This window comes from Hordeum vulgare, chromosome 4H (assembly GCF_904849725.1).
Source record: "Hordeum vulgare subsp. vulgare chromosome 4H, MorexV3_pseudomolecules_assembly, whole genome shotgun sequence".
NCBI classification, from domain to species: Eukaryota; Viridiplantae; Streptophyta; class Magnoliopsida; order Poales; family Poaceae; genus Hordeum; species Hordeum vulgare.
This window is the reverse complement of record NC_058521.1, coordinates 128,365,580-128,391,528: the sequence shown is the minus strand read 5'-3', so window position 1 is coordinate 128,391,528 and position 25,949 is coordinate 128,365,580. Positions and strand designations below refer to the sequence as shown.

At 50.1% G+C, this 25,949-nt stretch overlaps 1 protein-coding gene across 1 annotated transcript in view; it reads left to right on the top strand.

Annotated features, from left to right (window-relative positions):
- The window catches only part of LOC123448118 (ATP-dependent DNA helicase Q-like 2), a 47,944-nt gene that overhangs the window by 10,986 nt on the left and 11,009 nt on the right, over positions 1-25,949 (top strand). Inside the window, exons 9-14 of the mRNA XM_045124893.1 lie at positions 989-1,077; positions 2,140-2,176; positions 2,248-2,281; positions 2,832-2,884; positions 2,964-3,041; positions 3,137-3,202. Of these exons, the coding sequence (XP_044980828.1) occupies positions 989-1,077; positions 2,140-2,176; positions 2,248-2,281; positions 2,832-2,884; positions 2,964-3,041; positions 3,137-3,202 (357 nt within the window). The remainder of the gene's footprint in view (positions 1-988; positions 1,078-2,139; positions 2,177-2,247; positions 2,282-2,831; positions 2,885-2,963; positions 3,042-3,136; positions 3,203-25,949) is intronic.

Below are 25,949 nucleotides of genomic sequence, written 5' to 3'. Positions count from 1 at the left end.
TCAAACCAGGCACGGGGGCTTGCTTAAGGCCATAGAGAGAGCGACGAAGACGACAAACCATGCCATCAGGAACAGAATACCCAGGTAGTGTCTGCATATAAACCTCCTCACATAACTCACCATTTAGAAAGACATTCATGAAGTTGAGACACAATGTGCGGATATTAGTCATATGGGCCATAGGAGCAAAAGTCTCATCGTAATCATGACCATGCTCCTGCTGAAAGCCACGAGCCACAAGACGAGCTTTATAACGCTCAAGAGAACCATCAGAGCGAGTCTTTATCTTATAGACCCACTCACAAGTGATGGGATGAACACCATGAGGGAGAGAAACCAAATACCACTTGTCGGTGCCCTCAAGGGCGGCCGAACAGGAAGTGTGTCCCGATCTGGGATGCAGGCTGCAGGAACCGGCGTCCGGCAGCGGCAGGAACCGATGAGGAATGGCGGCTGGGGGCGGAATCAGCGGCTGGCAGCGGAGATTGTGACCTCCGAATAGCAGCTGCTCCTTTGTCCAAATCGAGATTGATCTCGTACGGACAGGGATGATGGCTAGGCAGAGTAGAGCAGTGGCAGCAGAGAAAAATGCATGCGCTGAGAGGCAACAGCCAAGCAGAGGCAGGAGGCGATTTGGAGCAGCGCAGCCGGAAAAGGATGATCGTGGCGGCATGATGGATCGAGCACGAGTTGCAGCGTGTGAAAAAAGAACCTAAAGCTCTAATACCATGTTAGGGAAATATGCAACTTGTATTACTAGGAGGCAAAAGCCGACATATATACATGTACAAGAGGATGCCAAAAGGCAAGAATACAAAGCCAAAAGACATCATCAATATAACTCGTAACAGATAGATCTGCCAGTCGAACATGACTCGCTCTTGTATGTAGTTTAAAGTGGCATTCATTTTCTGCAGTCTTGACCAGCACAATTTTCCTTTGTGCTCTCGCACGTTTTTTTGAAATCATGCACTTTACTGACAAACAGGTTGCCAAAGAATTGCGTGGAAGGGGTATTTCAGCAGATTATTATCATGCAGATATGGATGTTGTTGCTCGTGAGAAAGTTCATATGCGGTGCGTTGACAATTTTTATTCATTTTTTCTCTGTGCTAAAATTTTCTCTTCTATGATTGATTTTCTGTTACTCTTATTCCAAATAAGCCACATGCTTATCACACCATTAGTATGTACCTTAGATGTATTAGGATATGTTAGAAGAATTCCGTTTATCAACTCTGTAGCAGTCTCCCTGCATGACCAAAATGAGTTTCCTTGTATAATTCTGAGCTCTCCTCACATCATGTTGATAGTGATAATTTTCCAGATTCCAGAAGTTGATGTCATTTATACCCATTCTGGATCCTTATAAGTTATAACTAAGGTGCCTCTGTTTATCTGAAAGATCAAATGGAACATTTTGTATAATCTGCACCAGTTGGGAGTCAAAACCCGCTGACTTTGGGAGGGACAAACCTACTCTTCTACACCCATTTATTTGAGAAAGAAATGCCATATAAAGTTTTTTTAGCTATGCCTGCCCATGAAAAATATATAACTAATATCAGAATCAAAGTCTAGAGTTCAATAAAACACACTGCCTAATAAGTAATAACTGCATCCGCATGTCCAACCGATCAATCACTGTTCTGAATAGTGAACCCCTGAACATGTGTAGCATATTTCTCCTAATTTAGTTGGAATTTACAAAGTTATGTTGCTGATCTCACTTTGAGTATCCGTCCCATGTAAATGTTGATGCAAGAATTATTCTAGAAATTGGTATTTCATTAAGTATCACTTTGTTTGTCATGTTGGGCAGGGTGCCACACACATAAGGATAAGGACAAGCAGCTGGCTGCTTGATCCTCGATAACCTAGGGAATCGCATGCCAATTAGTTTCCAAGTTTGTTAGTGCTTGCCTTATGGTTTGAGCCTTCCTTTTATCCCATCTCTCCATATACACAAAGGAATAGCCATGTAACCGTACCCGCTATTGATAAACCAGAAAATGGAGATTAAGCTCTGAACCCTAAGGACACGACATTATTGAATTATTTTTGGTGTGTAAATCTGCATTTTTAGCTTCTATCTCTCTTATGGCTGCATATAACTAGTCCACTGTTTCTTTTCAACAGTTGGAGTAAAAGCAAATCACAAGTCATTGTTGGAACAGTATGTGCTCTCCCTCCCTCCCCCCCTCCCCCCTCCCTCCTAGCATTTAATCTGTCTGTTACATTATGCAGGTGGCGTTCGGAATGGGAATCAATAAACCAGATGGTGCGTGCAGTTTTGGACTTCGATTACAATGATGACATCTGTTCAAGATGTAGATCCATACTTAACTAATCTAATTATCTTGATGCCTCAAGTTTCCGAAAACTGATGAAAAGTTAGCCCATAAGCTTGGACTAGATATCTGTACCCAGTTTTTGCTTAGCTATCAAGGCATCCATGTTGCACTAGCACTTATGTGGTACTGGCACATGTCATCCATGTACTGTTCCTCTCCACCCTCCTGGCAACTCCTCACTCTATCTTCCGTCTTATCTCCTTTCTTGTAGATTTATATCATAGTAGTTACGGTTGCCACCATCTCTACAACGCTCTCCCGCCATTTGTGCTCTACATCCCCTCTCCTGACACAGTAGTGAACATAGGACACTCAATTATGTGCAATCTGTATAATTTGAACATAGGATACTCAATTATGTGCATTTCCTCCTGTATAATTTGAACAAGATGACTGGTGATATGGAGTAACTAGGATTATTGTGTTTGCAGCTATACTATCTATGAAACTAAATACAGATTTCATTTGGTTCTGCAGTCAGATTTGTGGTTCATCATAGCCTTAGCAAATCTATGGAGACATACTACCAGGTACATCTAAGTATTATGTTTTTCAGTTGTCTGACACTCTGACCATGTGGTCCCTTAAAATAGACTTCCATGACTTCAGGAAAGTGGTCGGGCAGGGAGAGATGGACTGGCTTCAGAATGTGTTCTATATTATCGGCCTGGTGACGTTCCCCGCCAAGTGAGGCTAAACCGTCTTGTTATTTCTTTGTTACGAGTTCTGTGAGTTCCCATTTTCATAATCCCAGATTTCCTCTTGTTATGTTCAACGAACAGAGTTCGATGGTCTTCTATGAAAACTGTGGTCTGCAAAATCTTTATGACATAGCACGATATTGTCAGGTACATTTTGCAATCATGATACTGTCAATTTTTAAGAAGCCAGAAGATAGTAGGAAGTACTTTTAACACTTGATTTTCTTTTTCTGATGTCAATTTCATGAATTTTAGTCCCTTCTGTACTAACAACTGTAAACGAAGCCTTCCTATATGATTTTGGTCTACTGGGTATCCTATCTATTCATTATACGACATGGCTACAATAACTCCTGCTGAACATGTGCGGGAGTAGGACTATAAGCCCCCCCTCCTGCTATAAATAAACTGTGCACAATGTCCACAGCCACAACAACAAAAACTAAGCCTTTAGTCCGAAACAAGTTGGGGTAGGCTAGAGCTAAAACCCATAATATCTCGAAACTAACTCATAGTTGTGGCACATGGATAGCTAACTTCCTCGCACCCCTGTCCATGGCTAGTTCTTTGGTGATATTTGTTAGGAAATATGCAACTTGTATTCCCATGAGGCCATAGGCCGCTATATATACATATACAGGTGTGGAATATATGCAGGAAACCCCTTATACAATGGGATAAGTACAAAAAGGTACATGGCTATAATATATATACTCTACCCCCCCTCAAACTCATGGTGGATGAACAACACTGAGTTTGGAGAGATAGAAGCCATGTTGCGCTCTAGTCTGGGCCTTTGTCAGGAAATCCGCCAACCGTAACTCGGAAGGCACATACTAAAGAGCAATAACCTGATCCTGCACACCAGTTCGCAACTCAGCCTCTGCACTCGAACGGGAAACTGCAATGAGAGAACCATCAAGAAAAACACAATAAGCAGAAAGTGAACGGCGATCTGAAGGATCACTAGCCCACATAGCATTCAAATAGGCCTGAAGCTGTAAAGAACTGGAGCGAGGAAAGAATAGACGGTGAGAGATCGTGCCCCGAAGATAGCGGAGAACACGAAGGAGATGACTATAGTGAACCGAGGTGGGAGCGGAGACAAACTGACTCAGAATATGAACCGGATAAGAGATATCCGGACGAGTGACATATATATAGACAAGACTGCCAACAAGATGACGATAACACGTCGGGTCAGGCAGGGGGTCACCATCAGTATCACGGAGGTGAACATTGAGCTCCATGGGAGTCTCAACAATGCGCTCGTCAGTAAGAGCAGCACGAGAAAGAAGATCCTGGATATACTTTTTCTGGGATATAAAAAAGCCATCAGAGGTAGAAGAGACTTCAATCCCAAGAAAGTAGCGAAGAGGTCCAAGATCGGACATAAGAAACTGCTCACTAAGACGGGCCTTTACAAAGGCAATATACTCGGGGTAATCACCAGTGATGATCATGTCATCAACATAGAGAAGAAGAAGAGTTCGACCACGAGGAGAAAGGTGAACGAACAATGCTGGATCATGAGCACTTGCTGAAAAACCAGTGGCAGTTGTTAGGAAAGCAACTTATCTATAATTGAAGGCCCAAGGGGCATATATATATTACACATGACTTGAGGTGCAAGGAAAGTAAACATAGACTAATAAGGACTCCTAGACTAATACTAGTAGACTAATAAGGACTCCTAGACTAATTGTCGTGGGTATAAGCCTGACAGTAGATGTGTAGGGTACGAAAAGGATGGGCAGAGCCTTAGCTACGGCGAGGTTGTATGAGTTCAGGCCCCTCTACGGTGGAGGTAATAGCCCTACGTCTCAGCGCTCAGGGAGCTTGTTGTCGAGTGGAAATATGGAATACAATGAGTTGCTAACCCCTGCACCAGTGGGGAAGGACGGCTTTATATAGAGTGCACTGCCCTCCACAACGGTTCCGGTACAGGGGTGGAGTAGTGGCGATTGAATGTGTACGTTACAGGTAACGTACGTCCTAAATGCTAATAAATGCACCTGGAAACGTACGACCGTTTCCCTCCAGGGGGGGTTACGATGTACCGAGTGGTATCCAGTCGGTTAGCTTGATATCCTCCGAATGCTAGTCTCCGACTGGACGTCATCGAGGACCTGTTACCGACTGGATGATGGGGGACTCCTTAATTCAGTCGGAGCTGACTAAGGGCCTTGTCCTTTGTGAGGGGTAGTCCTTGGGTAGGACCTACATGGCAGGCCTATGACCCTACCCTAGGACTATAACCCCATCATTAGTCCCCGAATGGATTGGGGTTGGAACGACGAAGCGATGCTTGAAGTTTGGATCCGACTGGAACGGACTTGGCTTGGGCGTTGCTTGCCTCGATCCATTTTATCTTTTCTGACCAACGATCCGAGTGGAAATCTCCGTGGAACAAATTGTCGGAAACCGAGTGTATTCAGGGTATCTCTTGATGCGACCCGTCAACTGACAGTAGCGGATTTTCCGGGATCTTCAAATTTCGGTTTCCACGCGCTCAGCGGGGATGACGCCAGCGCACTCGATTAGCGCCTGACGCCTCGATTCTCGCGCCTTCAACTCCTCCACTGATATCGCCGCGGCCGGTCGGGGGATAAGGTTTCGGGGCCACCTGCCAGCGACCCAGTCGGAACCTTACTTAAATCTCGGCGGCAAGGGTTTTTCGTTACGCCCGCCGGGTCTTTTGCCATTGCTTCGTCTTCCTCGCCTCCTCCAGCGCACCTAACCTCCCCACTCCTCCTCTCTCCGCGGACCCGCCACTTCCGCCATGACCAAGGGTCAAACCAGCAAGATGGAGGCGAGGAAGAAGAAGGGGAAGGCGGCGGCTCCTGTTTAGCGGCGGCAGCGGCCGTTGCCGGCGGGGTGGATTCAAGGCGACTTCCTCCCCTCCACAGTGACGGAGGGGGATCTGCTGCAGCTGGTGGAGGATGGGATGATCGTCCACAAGTCTTGGAGGCTGCCGGCCGAGAACGAGGTCGAGCCGGCACCCCGGGAGGGGGAGCGCGTCTTGCTGCTCAGCCATGTCTACCGAGGTTTCTCCCTGCCCCCGCATCCTTTCTTTAAGGGCATCCTGAACCACTTCGGGGCACAGCTTCACCACTTTCCTCCGAATGCTATTGCCCATCTCTCTGCTTTCATCGTTATGTGCGAGTGTTTCCTCGGCTGCCCCCCCATTGGGGGTTGTTCAAACATATATTCTCTGCTAGATCTCAGACTATCAAACGACTCAGCCAGTCGGATGATAAAACGCATCTTCTCCAACTCTGCGGAGGCTTAGGTTTCCAGAAAAAGAGTCGGAGTAGTTATCCTGCTCTTCAGCTGAGCGAGTCGGTTAGGAACTGGCAGTCGACGTGGTTCTACTGCCAAGACGTTGCCTGTCCGAATGCCTCTTCTGGGTTGCCCCCTTTTAGCCTAGATCGTCCCGCTCCACCTAAGCAGCTCGCGCTCACGAAGGCGGAGAAGCTCGACATCCAGCCCCTGGTCGACGCACTCGTAGACGTCGTCAGGAGGGGAGTCACCGGCATGGATTTGCTGGAGACTTTCCTTGGCCGGCGCATTCAACCACTGCAGGCTCGCGACCATGCCATGTGGCACTACTCGGGGACCGAGGACTCCACTCAGACTAACGTCTTGAGCGTGACCGAGGAGAAGGTGGCGTCGTGGGTGCTCCAGATCACAGGCGCCTGCGAGAACCCCAGGGGGTCTCGGCGAGTGAGGGCTTTCAGCGCGGACAATCCTCCTCCGAATCGGGTGAGTACCATGTGCTGAGTGCACGTATCTGTTTTAGTTTCATTGCTTTCTTGAATCTCTGCCTGTCGCTTGATGTCGCCGACTGTTTTTCACGCAGAAGTGGACCAACTGGTTTTCCCCTGTCTCGAACGGGAACCCGGACGAGGAGGAGGAAGAGGGCAGCCAAGAGGGCAGCGTGGAGAGCGCTGAGTATGTCTCCGACAGCGGGGAGTCGGAGGAAGAGACTAGCGAGGAAGAGGAGGAAGACGAGGAGCAGGACTCGCCACCCCCGCAATTGGAGCATCGGACCAAGCGCCGACACGAGCCTGCCGTTCCTTCGGTCCCTCCGGCATCTTCGAGTGCTCCGCCCACTACCCCAGTGGTCCTGAGTGCTCGGAGCACCAAGAGGGCCAGGGATGCTGCCGCTGAGCCTGCGGGTCAGTCTTCCAAGGCGGCCAAACCGAGTGGGTCCAAACCTCGGAAGGCTCTGTCGCGGATGAGGGTTGCTGTCCCCGTCACCTCCACGTAAGTGCATCGATCTTCTAATTTCTTCTGATATTCGAGTGAACTCCTGCTTATTGGTCGAATGGATTTCACTCGACAGAGTCGCTACTTCTGCCACCTCTCCGGCGCACCAGGAGGATGACCCCATGGACACGGACAACGTCGTCTCGTCCCAGCCAGGTGCATTGTAGTGACTCCGAGTGTTTTATACCATTGCGTCTCGAATTCTATCTTCGGTCTTGCCCTTCTCTTTTTCTGAGATCTCGCGACATTCGGTCTGGCAGGGGCGATTTATGTGGGCGAGGGTGGCCAGGAGGGGCCTGAGCCAGCCGCAGAGCCTATCCTTGAGGCCGTCCCGCCAGTTGCTGCTCTCGCCGCCGACGTGCTGCCGACTGAGGTGCTGCCGCCGATTGAACCGGCGCTGGTGGTTGAAGAGCCGACTGGAGCGGACCTTGGGATGCCTCAGGAATTTCCGACGATGCCAGGCTCGTCGAATGTCGAGTTCAACATCCAACGTCTCCTGGAGGAGCAGGTGGGAGCGGCCAAGGGAGCCATGGTGCAGACGGAGCTGATGGCTGGAGAAGCCAAGAGGGCCTACGACTCCGTCGCGTCCTTGTACCAGCGGAGCTTGGAGCTGCGGGATGATATCCGAGTAAGTGGGCTAGTAAGTATTTACTTTTCTCTTGTAACCCACTGGGTGTTTTTGGATAGCATCTGTTGTTTGCAATGGGTTCACTCTGAGTGAACCCAGTGGGTGTAGTCCCCGAGACTTCTCTCGAGTGCTTGCACCGGCAGTTGTCTTTATACATAATGTCTTTGCTTTGATCGGATCTGTAAATAATATGACCGACTGCGAGCAGTTGTGGCACTCGGAGTGCACTTACTGTAAGAGTCCCCGAGAGTAATTTGTACTCAGGTCGGGTAGTATTGGCCTCATAGGCGTAGGTGGTAACATGCATCTCATTAGGGCGGGCCTGCTTGAGTTGCATGCCAGTGGGGTCACTCTTAGTGAACCCACTTGGTGTAGTCCCCGAGACCGCTGTCGACTGCTTGCGTCGGCAGGGGTCTGAAGAACTTAGACTTTTATTGCTGAATTATCTGATTGTCTCTTGGTGCTGGCTGGCAGAAAACTTGTGAAATGGGGACCGCATATGAGACTCTGAGGGCGGAGAAGATTCAGTTTGCTGGTGAGCGGGATGCGGCACTGCTTGCAATGGATGGCATGAAGGTGGTGCTGGCGGAGCGAGAGAAGTCGCTGGAGCAGGCTCGTGAAGCGAACAAAATGCTGACTGAGGAAGTTGAAAAGATGGGGAAACAAAGGACTGCTCTGATGGGCCAAATGGACATGCTGAACAAACGGTGCAGAGCACAGGAGAAATACGTCAGCGACTGGGCTCGGCAGATGATGACGCGTCTGGCTGGTAAGTCCTGCTTTTTCTGAGTGCTTGTGTTATGCGCGTCACATTCGGCGCTTATTGTTTGCTTGTCCTGTTGTCGCAGATTTTTGCTTTGACGCTGAAGCTGAAGCGGCTGATGTGGAGCGGTCGATTCTCGAGAACGTTCCACTCGGCGAGGACGCCAATCGGGATCTGCTCCGTGCGCACATCCGCGTGGGCAAAGTTGGTCCTTTCATCGGTCGACTGAGAGAAGTCGTCGGCCGAATCGACAAGGAGCTTTGGCCAGAAGATGAGTCGCGGCAGGAGATGGAGAACCTGATGACCCGACTGGAGGAGATTCCGAACCGAGTGCAGTCGTGGAAGAAATCTGCAGCTCATTGTGGTGCAGATGTTGCTCTGTCCCTGGTCCGAGTCCATTGCAAGGAGGTGCGCGAGGAGAAACTGAAGACGTTGAAGGTCGCCAACACGAAGAAACTTCGATTCGAAGACTTCATGGAAACCTTCCTTGAAAGTGCCATCCGCATCGCCGACGGTATTGATCTGGACACGTTTGTAGAGCCCTCCAGTCCTGGTGTTAATTCGGATGATGCGTAAGAACACTTTTATCCTCGGTATGCCGAGTGTTTATCTATAAGAAACTTTGGCCACTGCTGTTGGCCGTCACATTCTTGTTTCGGTGTGGGTAAGCTTGATCCACACCGAGCCACTATCTTTGCTTGAACTTTGAATCGAATCTTTTGCTCTTCTGTTGCAATTTTGACTCGAGTTTTGGTTTGGCGTTTGTTGGTGAAGCCAAAGGGAAACATTCGGAACATGTCAATTGTCTTGACATCTGCATGAGCCTCATTGAGGGTCCGTGGAATTTCCGATTGGATCTGTATTATCATCGAGTTGTATTTTTGGATCACAGCTAAGTCCCCGAGTGTGACGTTAAGTGCACACTCGGAGAAAGTTAATACTTAAGCGATTCTGGATCGCAGCTAAGCCTCCAAGTGTGACGTGAAGTGCACACTCGGAGAAGGTTAATACTTAGGCGATTCTGGATCGCAGCTAAGTCCCCGAGTGTGACGTTAAGTGCACATTCGGAGAAGGTTAATACTTAGGCGATTCTGGATCGCAGCTAAGTCCCCGAGTGTGACATTAAGTGCACACTCGGAGAAGGTTAATACTTAGGCGATTCTGGATCGCAGCTAAGTCCCCGAGTGTGACGTTAAGTTCACACTCGGAGAAAGTTAAAACTTAGGCGATTCTGGATCGCAGCTAAGCCTCCGAGTGTGACGTGAAGTGCACACTCGGAGAAGGTTAATACTTAGGCGATTCTGGATCGCAGCTAAGCCCCCGAGTGCGACGTTAAGTTCACACTCGGAGAAAGTTAAAACTTAGGCGATTCTGGATCGCAGCTAAGCCTCCGAGTGTGACGTGAAGTGCACACTCGGAGAAGGTTAATACTTAGGCGATTCTGGATCGCAGCTAAGCCCCCGAGTGTGACGTTAAGTTCACACTCGGAGAAAGTTAAAACTTAGGCGATTTTGGATCGCAGCTAAGCCTCCGAGTGTGACGTGAAGTGCACACTCGGAGAAGGTTAATACTTAGGCGATTCTGGATCGCAGCTAAGCCCCCGAGTGTGACGTGAAGTGCACACTCTGAGAAGATTAATACTTAGGCGATTCTGGATCGCAGCTAAGCCCCGAGTGTGACGTGAAGTGCACACTCGGAGAAGGTTAATACTTAGGCGATTCTGGATCGCAGCTAAGCCCCCGAGTGTGACGTTAAGTTCACACTCGGAGAAGGTTAAAACTTAGGCGATTTTGGATCGCAGCTAAGCCTCCGAGTGTGACGTGAAGTGCACACTCGGAGAAGGTTAATACTTAGCCGATTCTGGATCGCAGCTAAGCCCCCGAGTGTGACGTGAAGTGCACACTCGGAGAAGGTTAATACTTAGCCGATTCTGGATCGCAGCTAAGCCCCCGAGTGTGACGTGAAGTGCACACTCGGAGAAGGTTAATACTTAGGCGATTCTGGATCGCAGCTAAGCCCCCGAGTGTGACGTGAAGTGCACACTCGGAGAAGGTTAATACTTAGGCGATTCTGGATCGCAGCTAAGCCCCCGAGTGTGACGTGAAGTGCACACTCGGAGAAGGTTAATACTTAGGCGATTCTGGATCGCAGCTAAGTTTTTTTTTTTTTTTTGAGACCGGAGTCTGCGACCGCGAAAGAACTTTGAACCTGCAAAAAACTCAATCTGCTTTATATTATTTCACCAATACTTGTTCTTTACATTGCTTCAGTCGACGGTCACGTGTAGAAGCGCTTGAGGAGATCCCCGTTCCATGCTCGTGGCTCGTCTGTCTCCCTGTCGACGTTGTAGAGTCTGTATGCCCCATTGTTCAGCACCTTGGAGATGATGAAGGGTCCTTCCCAGGCAGGAGCCAACTTATGAGGTCTTTGCTGATCCACTCGGAGCACCAGGTCGCCTGCTTGGAATGTACGACTCCTGACGTGTCAGCGCGTGAAAACGCCGCATATCTTGTTGATAAATGATTGAGCGAGTCAGTGCCATCTCGCGCTCCTCCTCTAAAAGATTCACTCCGTCTTGCCTTTGCTTGTTCTGCTTCAGCTTTGGAGAAGAGTTCGACTCGTGGCGCATTGTGAAGCAAGTCACTCGGAAGGACCGCTTCTGCTCCATAAACGAGGAAGAACGGTGATCGCCCTGTAGATCTGTTCGGGGTTGTGCGAAGTCCCCAAAGCACTGAAGGTAGCTCGGTAACCCAAGCGCCAGCGGCATGTCCTATCTCTCGCAGGAGTCGGGGCTTCAGACCTTGCAAGATAAGTCCGTTCGCCCGCTCTGCTTGTCCATTGGACCGCGGGTGCGCCACGGAAGCAAAGTCCACTCGGATACCCTGCCTTGTACAGAATCCTTTGAATCTGTCCGAATCAAAGTTCGTCCCGTTGTCCGTGATTATGCTGTGAGGTACACCGAATCTGAAGATGATGTCCCTGACAAACTTGACGGCTGTTGAGGCGTCGAGCTTCTTGATGGGCTTGGCTTCGATCCATTTCGTAAACTTGTCGACTGCCACCAACAGATGTGTGTATCTACCTTGGCCTGTCTTGAATGGGCCGACTGTATCTAATCCCCACACTGTAAACGGCCACACAAGAGGGATCGTCTTCAACGCAGACGTCGGCTTGTGGGACTTGTTGGAGTAGAACTGGCAGCCCTCACATCGGTCAACCATATCTTTAGCCATCTTGTTAGCTTGCAGCCAGAAGAAACCAGCCCTGAATGCCTTGACGACGATTGCTCTCGAAGAAGCATGATGACCGCAGGTCCCCGAGTGAATATCCTCCAGAATCAGCTGCCCCTCCTCTGGGGAGATGCATCGTTGAAGAACGCCTGAGATACTTTCTTTGTACAATTGGCCATCAATGACAGTGAATGACTTCGACCTGCGGACTATCTGCCTGGCCTGGACTTCGTCTTCTGGTAGTTCCTGCCTCAGGATATATGCAATGATCGGCACAGTCCAATCGGGGACGACAGAAAGAATCTCCATGACCAGATCAACCACAGCAGGTACATCGACTTCAGTCGGGTCCGTTGAACTCTTCGGTTGTATCGGCTCCTCTGTAAAAGGATCTTCTTTGACTGAGGGAAGGTGGAGGTGCTCGAGGCAGACGTCACTCGGGACTGGTCTCCGAGTGGATCCGAGTTTTGCCAACTCATCCGCTGCTTGGTTCTTCAGTCTCGGAACATGGTGAAGTTCTAGACCTTCAAACTTCTTCTCAAGCTTCCTCACTGCATTGCAGTATGTAGTCATGGTGGGGTTCCTGACGTCCCACTCTTTCATCACTTGATTGACCACCAAATCCGAATCGGCGTAGACCATCAGGCGACGGACGTCGAGTGAGATGGCCATACGCAACCCGTAGAGAAGAGCTTCATACTCTGCCTCGTTGTTGGAGGAATCGAAGTGTATCTGTAGCACGTACTTGAGCTTGTCGCCCTTTGGCGATATGATCACAACGTCAACTCCGGAGTCATTCAACATCTTGGACCCATCGAAGAACATTGTCCAATGGGCCGAGTAGATGTGGGTCGGTTGCTGTTGTTCTACCCATTTTGCTATGAAGTCAGCCAGGGCTTGAGACTTAATAGCTTTCTTAGCCTCGAACTTGATATCACAGTACAACATCTCCAACGCCCACTTCGCCACTCGGCCTGACGCGTCTCGATTGTGGAGAATTTCCGACAATGGAGCATCAGAAACGACAGACACCGAGTGGTCTTGGAAATAATGGGCCATCTTCGTAGTCATGTAAATCCCGTAGATAAGTTTTTGATAGTGGGGATACCTCTGCTTGGAAGGAGTCAGGACCTCGGAGACGTAGTACACTGGCCGCTGAACTTTGTATGCTTTGCCTTCTTCTTCTCGTTCGACTGTAAGAACAGTACTGACAACTTGATTTGTAGCCGCGATATACAGAAGAAGGGGCTCTTTACTGAGCGGAGCAGTAAGAACCGGCTGGGTGGAAAGTCGGACTTTGAGGTCGTCGAACGCGACTTGGGCTTCGTCTGTCCACTCGAAGGTATCTGATTTCTTCATGAGTCGATACAGAGGAAGCGCTTTCTCGCCGAGTCGACTGATGAACCTGCTCAAAGCCGCTAGGCAACCTGTGAGCCGTTGAACGTCGTGTATTCTGACCGGCCTCCATTCGGACGATGGTCCCGATCTTTTCGGAGTTGACATCGATCCCTCGTTCGGAAACGAAGAAACCGAGTAACTTTCCGCTGGGAACGCCGAATGAACATTTGGCGGGGTTGAGCTTGATATCGTACCTACGAAGGTTGGCGAATGTTTCTGCCAAGTCAGTCAGCAGGTCGGAACCTTTGCGTGACTTGACTACGATATCATCCATATACGCCTCCACATTCCGACCGATCTGGTCGAGGAGACAATTTTTGGATCATGCGCATAAAGTTAGCTCCTGCATTCTTCAAACCGAATGGCATAGTGATGTAGCAGAAGCACCCGAATGGGGTGATGAAGGCTGTTTTTAACTCATTAGAACCATACAGACGGATCTGATGATAGACCGAGTAGGCATCAAGAAATGACAGACGCTCGCAACCCGCAGTCGAATCGACAATTTGATCTATGCGAGGGAGCGGAAAATGGTCTTTCGGGCAGACCTTATTGAGATGCTTGAAGTCGATGCACATTCGGAGCGACTTGTTCTTCTTGGGCACCATGACAACATTGGCGAGCCACTCGGAGTGGTGAACCTCGCGAATGAAGTTGGCCGCCAACAGCTTGGCCACCTCTTCCCCGATTGCCTTCCTCTTGTGCGCGGCGGACCGGCGCAGGCGCTCTTGGACAGGCCGAGCAGTGGAATCCACGTGCAGTCGGTGCTCAGCCAACTCCCTGGGTACACCCGGCATGTCAGAGGGCTTCCATGCGAAGATGTCCCAGTTCTCACGGAGGAATTGGGTGAGCTCGACTTCCTATTTAGGATCGAGGGTGGTGGAGATGTTCGTCGGGGCAGCAGTAGCGTCCGTCGGGTGGATGCTGACCTTCTTCGTCTCCCGCGCCGACTGGAATGCAGACTCTGAAGCTGGCTTCTTCGAGCGCATCAGGTCGGCGGGGTCGACTGTTTTCTTGTACTCGTCGAGCTCGAGGACGGCCATCTGCTGGTCGGCGATTCTTGATCCCTGCTGCAGGCACTCTTCGGCGCGCTGCCGATTGCCTGTGATGGTGATCACACCCTTCGGGCCTGGCATCTTCAGCTTCAGGTATACGTAACATGGACGGGCCATGAAACGCGCATACGCTGGGCGACCCAGAATCGCGTGATAAGCGCTCTGGAAGTCGACCACTTCGAACGTCAGCTTTTCCTTGCGGAAGTTCTTGCCGGAGCCGAAAACGACGTCCAACGCGATTTGGCCGAGTGACTTGGCCTTCCGTCCAGGGACGACTCCATGGAATTGCATGCTGCTCTCGCTGAGTTTGGACATCGGGATGCCCATCCCCTTGAGTGTGTCGGCGTACATGATGTTCAAGCCGTTGCCGCCATCCATGAGGACTTTGCGCAGTCGGACTCCTTCTACCACCGGGTCGACGACCAGAGCCTGTCTCCCCGAGGTGGGTACATGTGCTGGATGATCCGACTGGTCAAAGGTGATCGCAGTCTGATACCATTTGAGGAACTTGGGGCTGGCAGGGGTGGCCATGTTCACCTCTCTGTTCACCAGCTTCAGTCGACTCTTGCTCTCGACGTCAGCAAAAATCATCAGGGTTGCATGGACTTGGGGGAACGAATCCTCCTTATCCTCCTCATCCTGTTCATGGTCCTTCTCACTCGGTTGCCCTTCGCTGAACCCCTGGATCAGGAGGCGACACTGTCGAGTGGTATGCTTCGCATATATGGGGTTGCCCTCTTCGTCCATCTTCGTATGAACCGGACATGGCTGGTCCAGGATGGGGTTATTGAACTGCTTCTTCTTGGGGGTGAACTGAGCCTTCCCTTTGCCCTTGAACTTGGCATTGGTTACGGCTGCAGCTTCTGCTTGCGGAGCGGTCAGAGCTTTCTGCTTCTGCTTCCGAGTGTTGCCCCCGTCTCCTTCAGCGACTGTTTTGTGCTTGCCGCTTCAGATGCGGTCCTCTTCTTCGCCATTTGCATAGCGTGTCGCTATCTCCATCATCTTGCTCATGGAGATGTCGCCTGTTCGGCCAAACTTAAGGTACAGATCCCTGTACCGCACGCCTTCAAGGCAGGCGCAGACTGCTTGATGCTCGTTGACGTTCTCCACCGTGTGGTAGAGAGTCGTCCAACGCTGGATGAAGTCGCGTAGGGGCTCATTCTGCTTTTGGACGCAGTGCTGGAGCTCCACAAGGCCAGCAGGGCGCTTGCACGTCCCTTCGAAGGTCCTGATGAACACTCGGGCCAGATCTGCCCAGCTGTAGATGCTTGAGGGGGCCAACTGGTTCAGCCACGCTCGCGCCGAGCCGTCGAGCATCAGAGGGAGGTGCTTCATGGCGACATGGTCGTCTCCTCCTCCGATCTGGACTGCCACTCGGTAATCATCCAGCCACGTTTCTGGCTTGGACTCCCCTGTAAACTTGTTAATTCCCGTCGCCAATCGGAAGTTGGGAGGGATGTCAGCCGAACGGATGGCTCGACTGAAACACTCGGGACCAGAAACGATGGCTCTGCTTCCACTCGGACGGTCAATATCGCGACCATCGCGGTGGGCCCGGCCCCTGTCGACCCTCCGCTGGGCGATATGCCCTCTTGCGTCGGGCCTTGGGTCGTAAGTGTCACCGACTGAACGCCGATCATCATGATGTCGGGGCCCGTAGGGCCCACCCCGCGGAGGGGTGCGTGAACGGCGACGATCTTCGTGATTTATGGAACGGCTGCCTCCTCTGTGCCGCTGATGGGAACCTGGGCTGTGAACCGACCGATGCGTATTCGCATGAACAGAACTATTATAGATCCTGTTGTGCGACTGGGAGACCGCCGAATTCTGCTGCTGCGCCGTGTGCAACAGGGCTCGGATCTGCTCGATCCCTCTACCAGCCTCTGAATCAGTCGGCTGGAGGGAATCGGCTATCTTGGCAGCCGCAGCCAAGTTGAGGAGGGGTGTGCGGAACAGCTCCACGTTGCTCCGCCGAGTGTGCCGACTGGCAGAACGGCGAGGTGGACGACGCGCGCCGGACGCTTCGCCGATCTCGTGCTCGTTCTGGCCAGCTTGACGGGGGTCTTCATGGGAATTGGCCATGTGTACTTCTGCTGCAGGCCCGCGACCCGCGTACTCGGAAGGAAACTCGGTCGGAACCGAGCCCGAGCGCTGGGACGGCGGGGCAACCACAACTGACTCTAGAACCGCCACTTGTGAAGATGCGTTTTGGCGTGCCTGGGCGTGTTGCACCCAACGCTGGAGCCGCGGACGGCGGGACCGCTTGACGCGGCGCGTGACGGCGGTGTAGGTCGACACCGGAACCGACTGCTGGAGAAGAAGAATGCCGCGGGCGCCAGCACGGAAGTGCGTAGCCCCGCGACGGGGAAGCGCCTCGACGTCGAGGGGCGCATCCCGAAGCCACGCCGAATCGTCGACGATGAAGGAGAGAGCGCCGAAGAAGATCTGGTGACCCATGCTCGAATCCCCACCGGACGACATGACGAAAGGAAGTAGTCGCAAACTCGCCGGAAGTCGCTTAGACGCCTGCCCCACGGTGGGCGCCAACTGTCGTGGGTATAAGCCTGACAGTAGATGTGTAGGGTACGAAAAGGATGGGCAGAGCCTTAGCTACGGCGAGGTTGTATGAGTTCAGGCCCTCTACGGTGGAGGTAATAGCCCTACGTCTCAGCGCTCAGGGAGCTTGTTGTCGAGTGGAAATATGGAATACAATGAGTTGCTAACCCCTCTACCAGCGGGGGAGGGTGGCTTATATAGAGTGCGCTGCCCTCCACAACGGTTCTGGTACAGGGGTGGAGTAGTGGCGATTGAATGTGTACGTTACAGGTAACGTACGTCCTAAATGCTAATAAATGCACCTGGAAACGTACGACCGTTTCCCTCCTGGGGGGGTTACGATGTACCGAGTGGTATCCAGTCGGTTAGCTTGATATCCTCCGAATGCTAGTCTTCGACTGGACGTCATCGAGGACCTGTTACCGACTGGATGATGGGGGACTCCTTAATTCAGTCGGAGCTGACTAAGGGCCTTGTCCTTTGTGAGGGGTAGTCCTTGGGTAGGACCTACAAGGCAGGCCTATGACCCTACCCTAGGACTATAACCCCATCACTAATACTAATACTTCCTAACACCCCCCTCAAATGCAAAGCGTATGCAATAGCATTGCATTTGAAGAAGTGTAATACTAAAAACAATGATAATCCAAATCCGCATCTTGAGAGTGTCGTCGGAGCATGAAGAGTCTTCAAAACTTGCCGAGTCGCCGAAGGAGATAACGAAGAGATGGCACATCAGAGGTAGACACCGCATCACTTGAAGATACAAGATAAGTATCAAGAGAAGATGGGTTGTCAAAAGAAGATGGCACATCAAGAGAATAAAGCATTGTGCAGGAAATCATAGTCCACGACAACCGTCGGCAAAAGAAGCTCGGCGGATAAGGCACGATGGACGTAGATCGACAATGCAAAAGAAGTCCAGAGAATCCTATAGAAAACAACAAGGGCAAAAAGGCCACAAAAGTTGCATAGAAAGGATCAGGACCAAAGAAAAGGCTGACAGACAAAGGTATGGTGGACTCGCATGGCATGAGAAAACACAAAATATCAACGGATTTGGTGGACGCAGCGGAAAACAAGGAAAACTAGAAAACACACACTAGATTAGAGATGATGGCAGCGGAAGAGAAAAAAAATGTATCATGGCGGCGAAGGCCACTTCCAACCAGAGTGTGCGTGAGACGGTCCTGACTGTGTAGAAGGTGGTTGCTCAGTGCGGGAAGCCTGAGTCACAATACCAGCAATACCCGTCGAGGAATAACATGAAGCAGCGAGCAGTCGCTTAAGTCTCAGAATATCCTGCTCAGTCAAAGCGATGGCTGAAGCAGTCGAGGTAGATGACGAAGTCTCTGTAGATGATGATTGCGCCTGACGCAAGTGGTTCTTCTTCGTGTAGCAGTGGGACTCAATATGACCATCATTGTTGCAGTAGTCACAATGTGGACGGGGGCGATCCAGAGGGAGTGGGCAACAGCGGTGGAGCACTCGAGCGAGAAATGGTCGGTGCAGCAGGTGGCGTAGAAGTAGCCCGCGCAGCGAGCACCGAGGGAACCTCCAGCAAACCAGCACCACGTAAGCGAGTCTCCTCAGCACGAATCTCAGAAAGCGCCTCCATGAGCGAAATGCGGCCACGAGCAAACAACTGAGCACGCCGGGGCTCAAACTCCTTACGGAGCCGAGAAAGGAACTCATAGACGCGATGAAACTCCAAGTTGGCCTGGACAGCCTGGCAACAGGGGCAAGTACGACAGCCAGCAGTGCGAAGAGAATCTAGCTGGCGCCAGATAGCAGAACTCTGTGCGCAGAAGTCATCAACAGTAGAGTCACCCTGCTGAAGATCATGCTCCTGACGAATCACAGATAGGTATAAGGCGTCACCAGAGGGCTTATAGCGCTGACGAAGTCGGGTCCACATCTCAGATGCAGTCAGAAGGCCCAGAAACTCAGAAGCAAACTGAGGCAGAACACTAGCAGTGAGAACGGCTGCAACACGAGCATCATCATCCAACCACTGGGTGTAAACAGTCAGAGCAGCACGATACACCTTAAGAGCCTCCTCATAAGCCACGACCTTCACATCATAAGCATGCACAGCGGCGTCATCAGCAAGCTTAGCCGCATCCTTCGCAGCCTGAGGAGCATCCGCAACAAGAGCCGGTGGGGTCGGCGGAGTGGGAGCCACGGGAGGAACCGGACATGGCGGACAACAGACCTCGCCAGAAAGAAAACCCCATAGGCGAAGACTACGCATGTGAATGCGCATGAAGCCAGTGAACTCGGTGTAGTTAGTGCCATCAAAGATCACCGAACAGCGAGGAACAACAATGTAGCCCGATACGGATGATGAAGACAAATTTTTTTTTTAGTCAACGACCCGCGTCAGACAGCAGGACTCGATCTGGCGATGGGGGAGCCGATGGGGGAGCCGCCTCGATCTGGGAGAGCAAGGAGACAGCAGGTCCGCGTCGCTGCCGGCGGGGCAAGCCGCGAGGGGGAGAGGACGCCGCACGAGAGCGGGGCGGGATGAGCCTCCTAGCGGCGTGATGAGAGCGGGCGGGCGTTGGAGCCTCCTGGCGGCGTGATGAGAGCGGGCGGGCGGTAGCGGCTCCTGGCGGCTTGAAGCTGGTCGAGACCTCGTGAGACGGGAATCCTCGATCTGGCGAGTGAATCGGCGGCGGAGCTGGACCCCTGGAGGAGCGAGCTGATGAGCGGCTGGACGGGAGGAGCCGCTGCGGGAGACCGAGCGAGGCGCCCTGGCGAGCGCGGCTGGCTGGAGCGGTAGGAGCCGCTGCGGGAGACCGAGCGAGGCGCCCTGGCGAGCGTGGCTGGCTGGAGCGGGAGATCGAGCAGAGGCGGAGCGAGGCGCCCTGGCGAGCTGCTGGCTGGAGCGGGAGATCGAGCAGAGGCAGCAAGATCGGTAGGAGCAGCGAGACGAACAACGGCTGCGTGGAGAAGGATCGGAGCACGAGTTGCCCGTGCGAAAAAATAACCTAAGGCTCTAATACCATGTTAGGAAAGCAACTTATCTATAATTGAAGGCCCAAGGGGCATATATATATTACACATGACTTGAGGTGCAAGGAAAGTAAACATAGACTAATAAGGACTCCTAGACTAATACTAGTAGACTAATAAGGACTCCTAGACTAATACTAATACTTCCTAACAGCAGTCACCACAGAGGCAAAACGCTCAAACCAGGCGCGGGGGGCTTGCTTAAGGCCATAGAGAGAACGACGAAGACGACATACCATGCCATCAGGAACAGAATACCCAGGTGGTGGCTGCATGTGCACCTCCTCACGCAGCTCATCATTAAGAAAGGCATTCTTAACATCAAGCTGAGATACAGACCAGTGGCGTGTAGAGGCCACGGCAAGAAGTGTACGAATAGTGGTCATATGGGCCATAGGAGCAAAAGTCTCGTCGTAATCACGACCATGCTCCTGCTGAAAGCCACGAGCCACAAGACGAGCTTTGTAACGCTCAAGAGAACCATCGGAGCGAGTCTTAACCTTGTAGACCCACTTACAAGTGATGGAACGGACACCGGGAGGAAGAGAAACAAGGTCCCATGTACCAGTGCGTTCAAAAGCAACAATCTCCTCTGCCATCGCAAACTGCCATTCAAGATGAACAACAGCCTCACGATAAGAAGTTGGCTCAAGAACAGCAACACCAGCGATGGAAAGTCCAAGGCGATCAACAGGCGGACGAGGACGAGGACGCAAGCCATAGGTAGGTTGAGACGAGGACGACACATCCGTAGAGGCATCCACATTATGTGAACGATGAGTGAAATACTGAGGAAAAGATGGAAGAATACAAGGAGGAATCGCCAAGGTAGAATCGGGGGGTGGAGACGAAGAAGTCAACGGAGAGGAGGGTGCAGAATCCGGTGACATGCTAGGTGAGGAAACCGTGGGAGATGGTGGCGGCAAATCGACAAGAGGTGGAGAAGCATAGGTACTGGAACGAATAGGCAAAGGCTCGATGGGGGTGATAGGCGTGTCAGGAAAAGTGAGGAAAGGGATATCTTCCACTAAAAAGGTCGAGGAAGATGGGCGCGGGTAGAAGGGACGAGACTCATCAAAAGTCACATCCCGAGAAATACACATCCGACGATCGATAGGATCCCAACAACGATAGCCCTTATGCTCATCAGTATAGCCTAAGAAGACACACTCAACAGACTGAGTGGATAGTTTGGTGCGTTCACGAGGGGCAAGAAGAACATAGCAAACACAACCAAACAAACGAAGCGCCGAGTAATCGGGAGAACGGTCAAAGAGATGCTCGAAAGGAGCGCCACCCTGCAAGGCAGTGGACGGCTGAAGGTTGATGAGATACAGGGAAGTGGAGACAGCCTCAACCCAAAAGTGAGGCGGAAGAGAGGCGACGATCATCATCGCACGAGCCGTCTCAAGAAGGTGACGATGCTTGCGCTCAACCACACCATTTTGAGCATGAGCACCGGGACAAGAGAACTGAGCAAGAGTACCCTGCTCAGCGAGAAATCCACGCAACATCTTGGAGATATACTCTCCAGCAGAGTCAGCACGGAACACACGAATAGGCGTAGAGAACTGAGTGTAAACCATGGCAACAAAACGCTTATAGATAGATAATACCTCACTACGAGAAGACATAAAATAGATCCACGTGTATCGAGAGAAATCATCTATAAAGATAATATAGTAGTGATGGTCTCCCTTCGAGGCAAAGGGAGCTGGACCCCAAACATCAGAGTGAACAAGGTCAAAAGGACGTTGAGACACAGTCTCGCTATGAGGATAAGGTAACTGAACCTGTTTACCAAGCCGTCAACCCTGGCAGTCTAAAGACACACCACCAGAGACGGATCCAAGAAGACCACGTCGAACTAAGGATGAGAGACGAGAGCCACATAAATGACCCAGACGATGATGCCACTGCTGAAAAGAGCTGGTAGACAAGGCAACAGAGGTGGAGAGACTGCCAGCGGTAGTAGCGGATGGAAGGTGAAGCCAAACCAAGAAGAGCATCAGTGTGACGGTCCAGAACTGAACATGAGTCAAAGTCAAGAATGACCCGACAACCGGAGTCAACAATCTGACCACCAGAAATGAGCTGCATGGTAAGCCGAGGAACATGAGCAACATCGGGAACATGAAAAGATGAAGTGCTAAGAGTGCCTCATCCAGTAACCGGGAGAGAGAAGTACCATCGGCAGTAAGAACATGAACAGGAGAATCAAGAGGTTGAGTAGATGACAGAGTTGAGGAATCATGAGTCATATGAAAAGATGCTTCAGTATCAAGAATCCACGGAGATGTACCTGCGTGTGTAGAAGGTGGTCTCACAATGCCAGAAGAGTCCGTAGCAGAACCAACAGAACCTGTCTATGAAGAACCAAAAGATGGAGCTAGCAGACATCGAAATCACCCAATCCCCTGCTTAGTCAGGGGCGCAACTGAAGATATCGATGTAGACACACCCGACAATAGAGAGTCGGGAGACAATCAGCAGGGCGCGAAGTCGCGCAATCTCGTCCTCGGTGAAGGACACAACTGAAGTAGGCGACGTAGTGGCATGAGGAGAGAAGCGACCACCACCACCTGTGGAAGCCGCTAAATATGGCGGTGTAGCATGTCTAGGATCGTCGGCAAAGGCCGATGAAGAAGACGAGGCCGTGTGCATACAAGCACCAAGCGCCAAGGGAAGACGCGTGGACGAAGAGCAGTCCATGGAGTCATTGGCACCAGGACAACCGGTGAAAGTCGCGAAAGGTGTCGGGGAAGAGCGACATGCACCGATGAAAGTCGCGAGAGGAGTGGGGAAGAGGGCATCGGTGTCCTCTCTGACTTGCTGCGTAGGTCTAACCGGCTGTGGTTCCTCTAGAACCCAGTCCACCTCAGCACAGACAAATGCCATGTCCACTTTCTTCCTCCACTCAGTGTAGTTGTCACCTTTGAGTGTCGGAACATCTTTTAGGCAACTCATCAAGTGGTAGCCTCATGAAATCACAATTTAAGTGAGATCAGTATGACGACCATATGCAATTAATCCAACGTTGGCCAAATTAACCATACAATTGTCTATGCAATTAAATCTATATTACCGTTGGGCAAAAAAATAGAAATAAATGCACTTCCAAGTCGGGTATAAATTTCTTTAGCCACATCACCTGCCCGGTGGCTTCAAAACATGCTATAAACTCTGCTTGCATCGTGGGACGAATGCAACTACGGTCTGTTTGGAGCTTTTCCACGAAATAGCCCCTCCAGTGAGAGTGAACACGTATCCTGACGTGGATTTTCTATCATCTCTATCTCCCGCAAAATCTGCGTCTGAATAACGCAATGTTTTCTTTACCATCTTCCAATGCTCTAGGCCTGGATTCTCTTGATATCTACCGAGTACCCCGGTGATAAAAGCTAAGTCAGGGCGGGTGCCCACTTGTGCATACTGTAGACTTCCAACAGCCGAAGTATATGGACTGCTTTCATCTCATCGAGCTCATACTGGTTCTTGGGACATTGGAATTTCCCAAAACTGACGCCCTTGACTATAGGAGCAGGTGTGGCCTTACTTGCATGCATATTGTACTTTTTGAGAACCTTCTTTAATTATGCTTTCTGCAATAATCCTAAGGCTCCATTTTTCCTATCTCGGTGAATTCCAATGCCCAAAACATATGAAGCATCACCAAGATCTTTCATATCAAAGTTTGAGGATAAAAACTTCTTTGTTTCTTGTAGTAGATTAACACCATTGCTTGCAAGCAAGATATCATCCACATATAAGATTAGGAAAATGTATTTCCCATTTTTGAACTTTGCATAAACGCAGTTATCGTCAACATTTTCTTTAAATCCAAATCTTTTAATTGTATCGTTAAACTTTAAATACCACTGTCTAGAGGCTTGCCTTAGTCCATAAATGGATTTCTTCAGGCGGCATCCCATATCTTCCTTGCCTTTCATGATAAAACCCTTGGGTTGTTTCATGTACACATTTTCTTCTAAATCTCCGTTTAGATATGCCGTCTTTACATCCATTTGATGCAACTCTAAATCAAAATGTGCAACTAATGCCATTATGATTCTAAAGGAATCCTTACATGAGACTGGGGAAAAAGTCTCATTGTAGTCTATCCCCTCTCTTTGTGTAAATCCTTTTGCCACGAGTCGTGCTTTATACCTTTCTATATTCCCATTAGAGTCATACTTAGTTTTGTAGACCCATTTACAGCCTACTGTTTTGGCTCCTTTAGGAATAATTTCTAAGTCCCAAACATCGTTGGAACTCATCGAGTTCATCTCGTCTTCCATTGCCTCCATCCACTTCGATGAGTGAGGGCTTCTCATGGCTTCTTCATATGAAGCGGGATCACCTTCCATATGAACCAATTCTGTGTTATAAACTTTATAATCAGCAGAAATAGCTGATCTTCTAGTTCTGTTAGACCTTCTAAGTGCCTCAATCTCTGGCACATCCTCTAAAATTGGCTGTTGTACCTCCCTTTCATGTTCAACAACAGGTTCAGTCGGATCCTGAAGGACAGGTTCCGGATCTTCTCCCATAGTTGTCATGGTTGGAGTCACAACAGGTAGTGAGAAAAATGGCTCTTGAATCACCGGATTAGGTGCATGCACCCTCTTCTCCTCAAGATCAATTTTCCGAGCTACCATGCTCCCCCTCATCATTTCGTCCTCTAAGAAGACCGCATGTTTTGTTTGTACAAACTTTGTGTATCTTTCTGGACAGTAGAAACAAAAATCCTTTGATCTATCAGGATAGCCAATGAAGTGGCAACTCATTGTTTTGGGATCTAACTTTGCGATATTTGGATTAAACATCTTGGCCTCAGCTGGCCACCCCCACACTTTGAAGTGTTGCAAGGATGGTACTTTTCCTGTCCATAGCTCGTACGGTGTTTTCGGCATCGACTTGCTTGACACTCTATTTAGAATGTGAATGACGGTTTTAAGCGTCTCCATCCATAATCCCAATGGCAGGTTGGAGTAACTCATCATGCTGCGCAGCATATCCATAAGGGTACGGTTACGCCTTTCAGCTACTCCATTTTGCCGAGACTCGTCCGACATTGAATACTGTGCTACTATGCCAGTCTCCCGCAAGAACTTTGCCGAAGGTCCAGGGACTTGGCCATATGGAGTGTGTCGACCGTAGTACTTCCCCCCACGGTTAGATCTCACTATTTTTATTCTTTTGTCAAGCTGATTTTCAGCTTCAGCTTTGAAAATTTTGAATTTATCCACTGCTTCATTTCTTTCTTTGATTGGATAAATATAACCGAAACGGGAGTAGTCATTTGTTAATGTTATGAACAAGTCATAGCCATCCACGCTTTTCACTGGAAATGGTCCACAAATGTCAGTGTGGATGATTTCTAGTGTTCCGGTGCTTCGGTTTGCACCCTTTTTAATTTGTTTTACATACTTTCTTTAACGCAATCAATGCATTGTTCTAAATCTGAGAACTCTAGTGGAGGAAGAATCTCACTTTTAATTAGTCTTTCTATCACCCCTTCCGAAATATGGTCCAAACGACAGTGCCATAACTTCGATGAGTCGTGAGTTCTCTTTCTTTTCTTTTGTTCTTTGTTCGACGAGGAATCTTTCTCATTCACATTACACACGTAATGCACTTTTTCACGAAGTGATAATAAATAAAGCTCGTTGTGAAGTAAAGCAACTCCAACATAAGCATTATTATACCATATGGCACACTTGCCATGTCCAAAATAACATTCGTAATTGTCTTTATCTAAACAAGAAACTCTTATTAAATTTCTATGACATGAAGGAACAAATAAGACGTCTCTAAGCAAAAGATTGAATCCTTCAGCCAACTCCAACGAGATGTCGCCAACAGCTTCAACTTCTGCTTGGACACCATTTGCGACTTCAATACTTATTTCTCTTCTTTGCATAGTCCTCGTCAAATAGAATCCCTGTAATGAATTTGCAACATGAACAGTTGC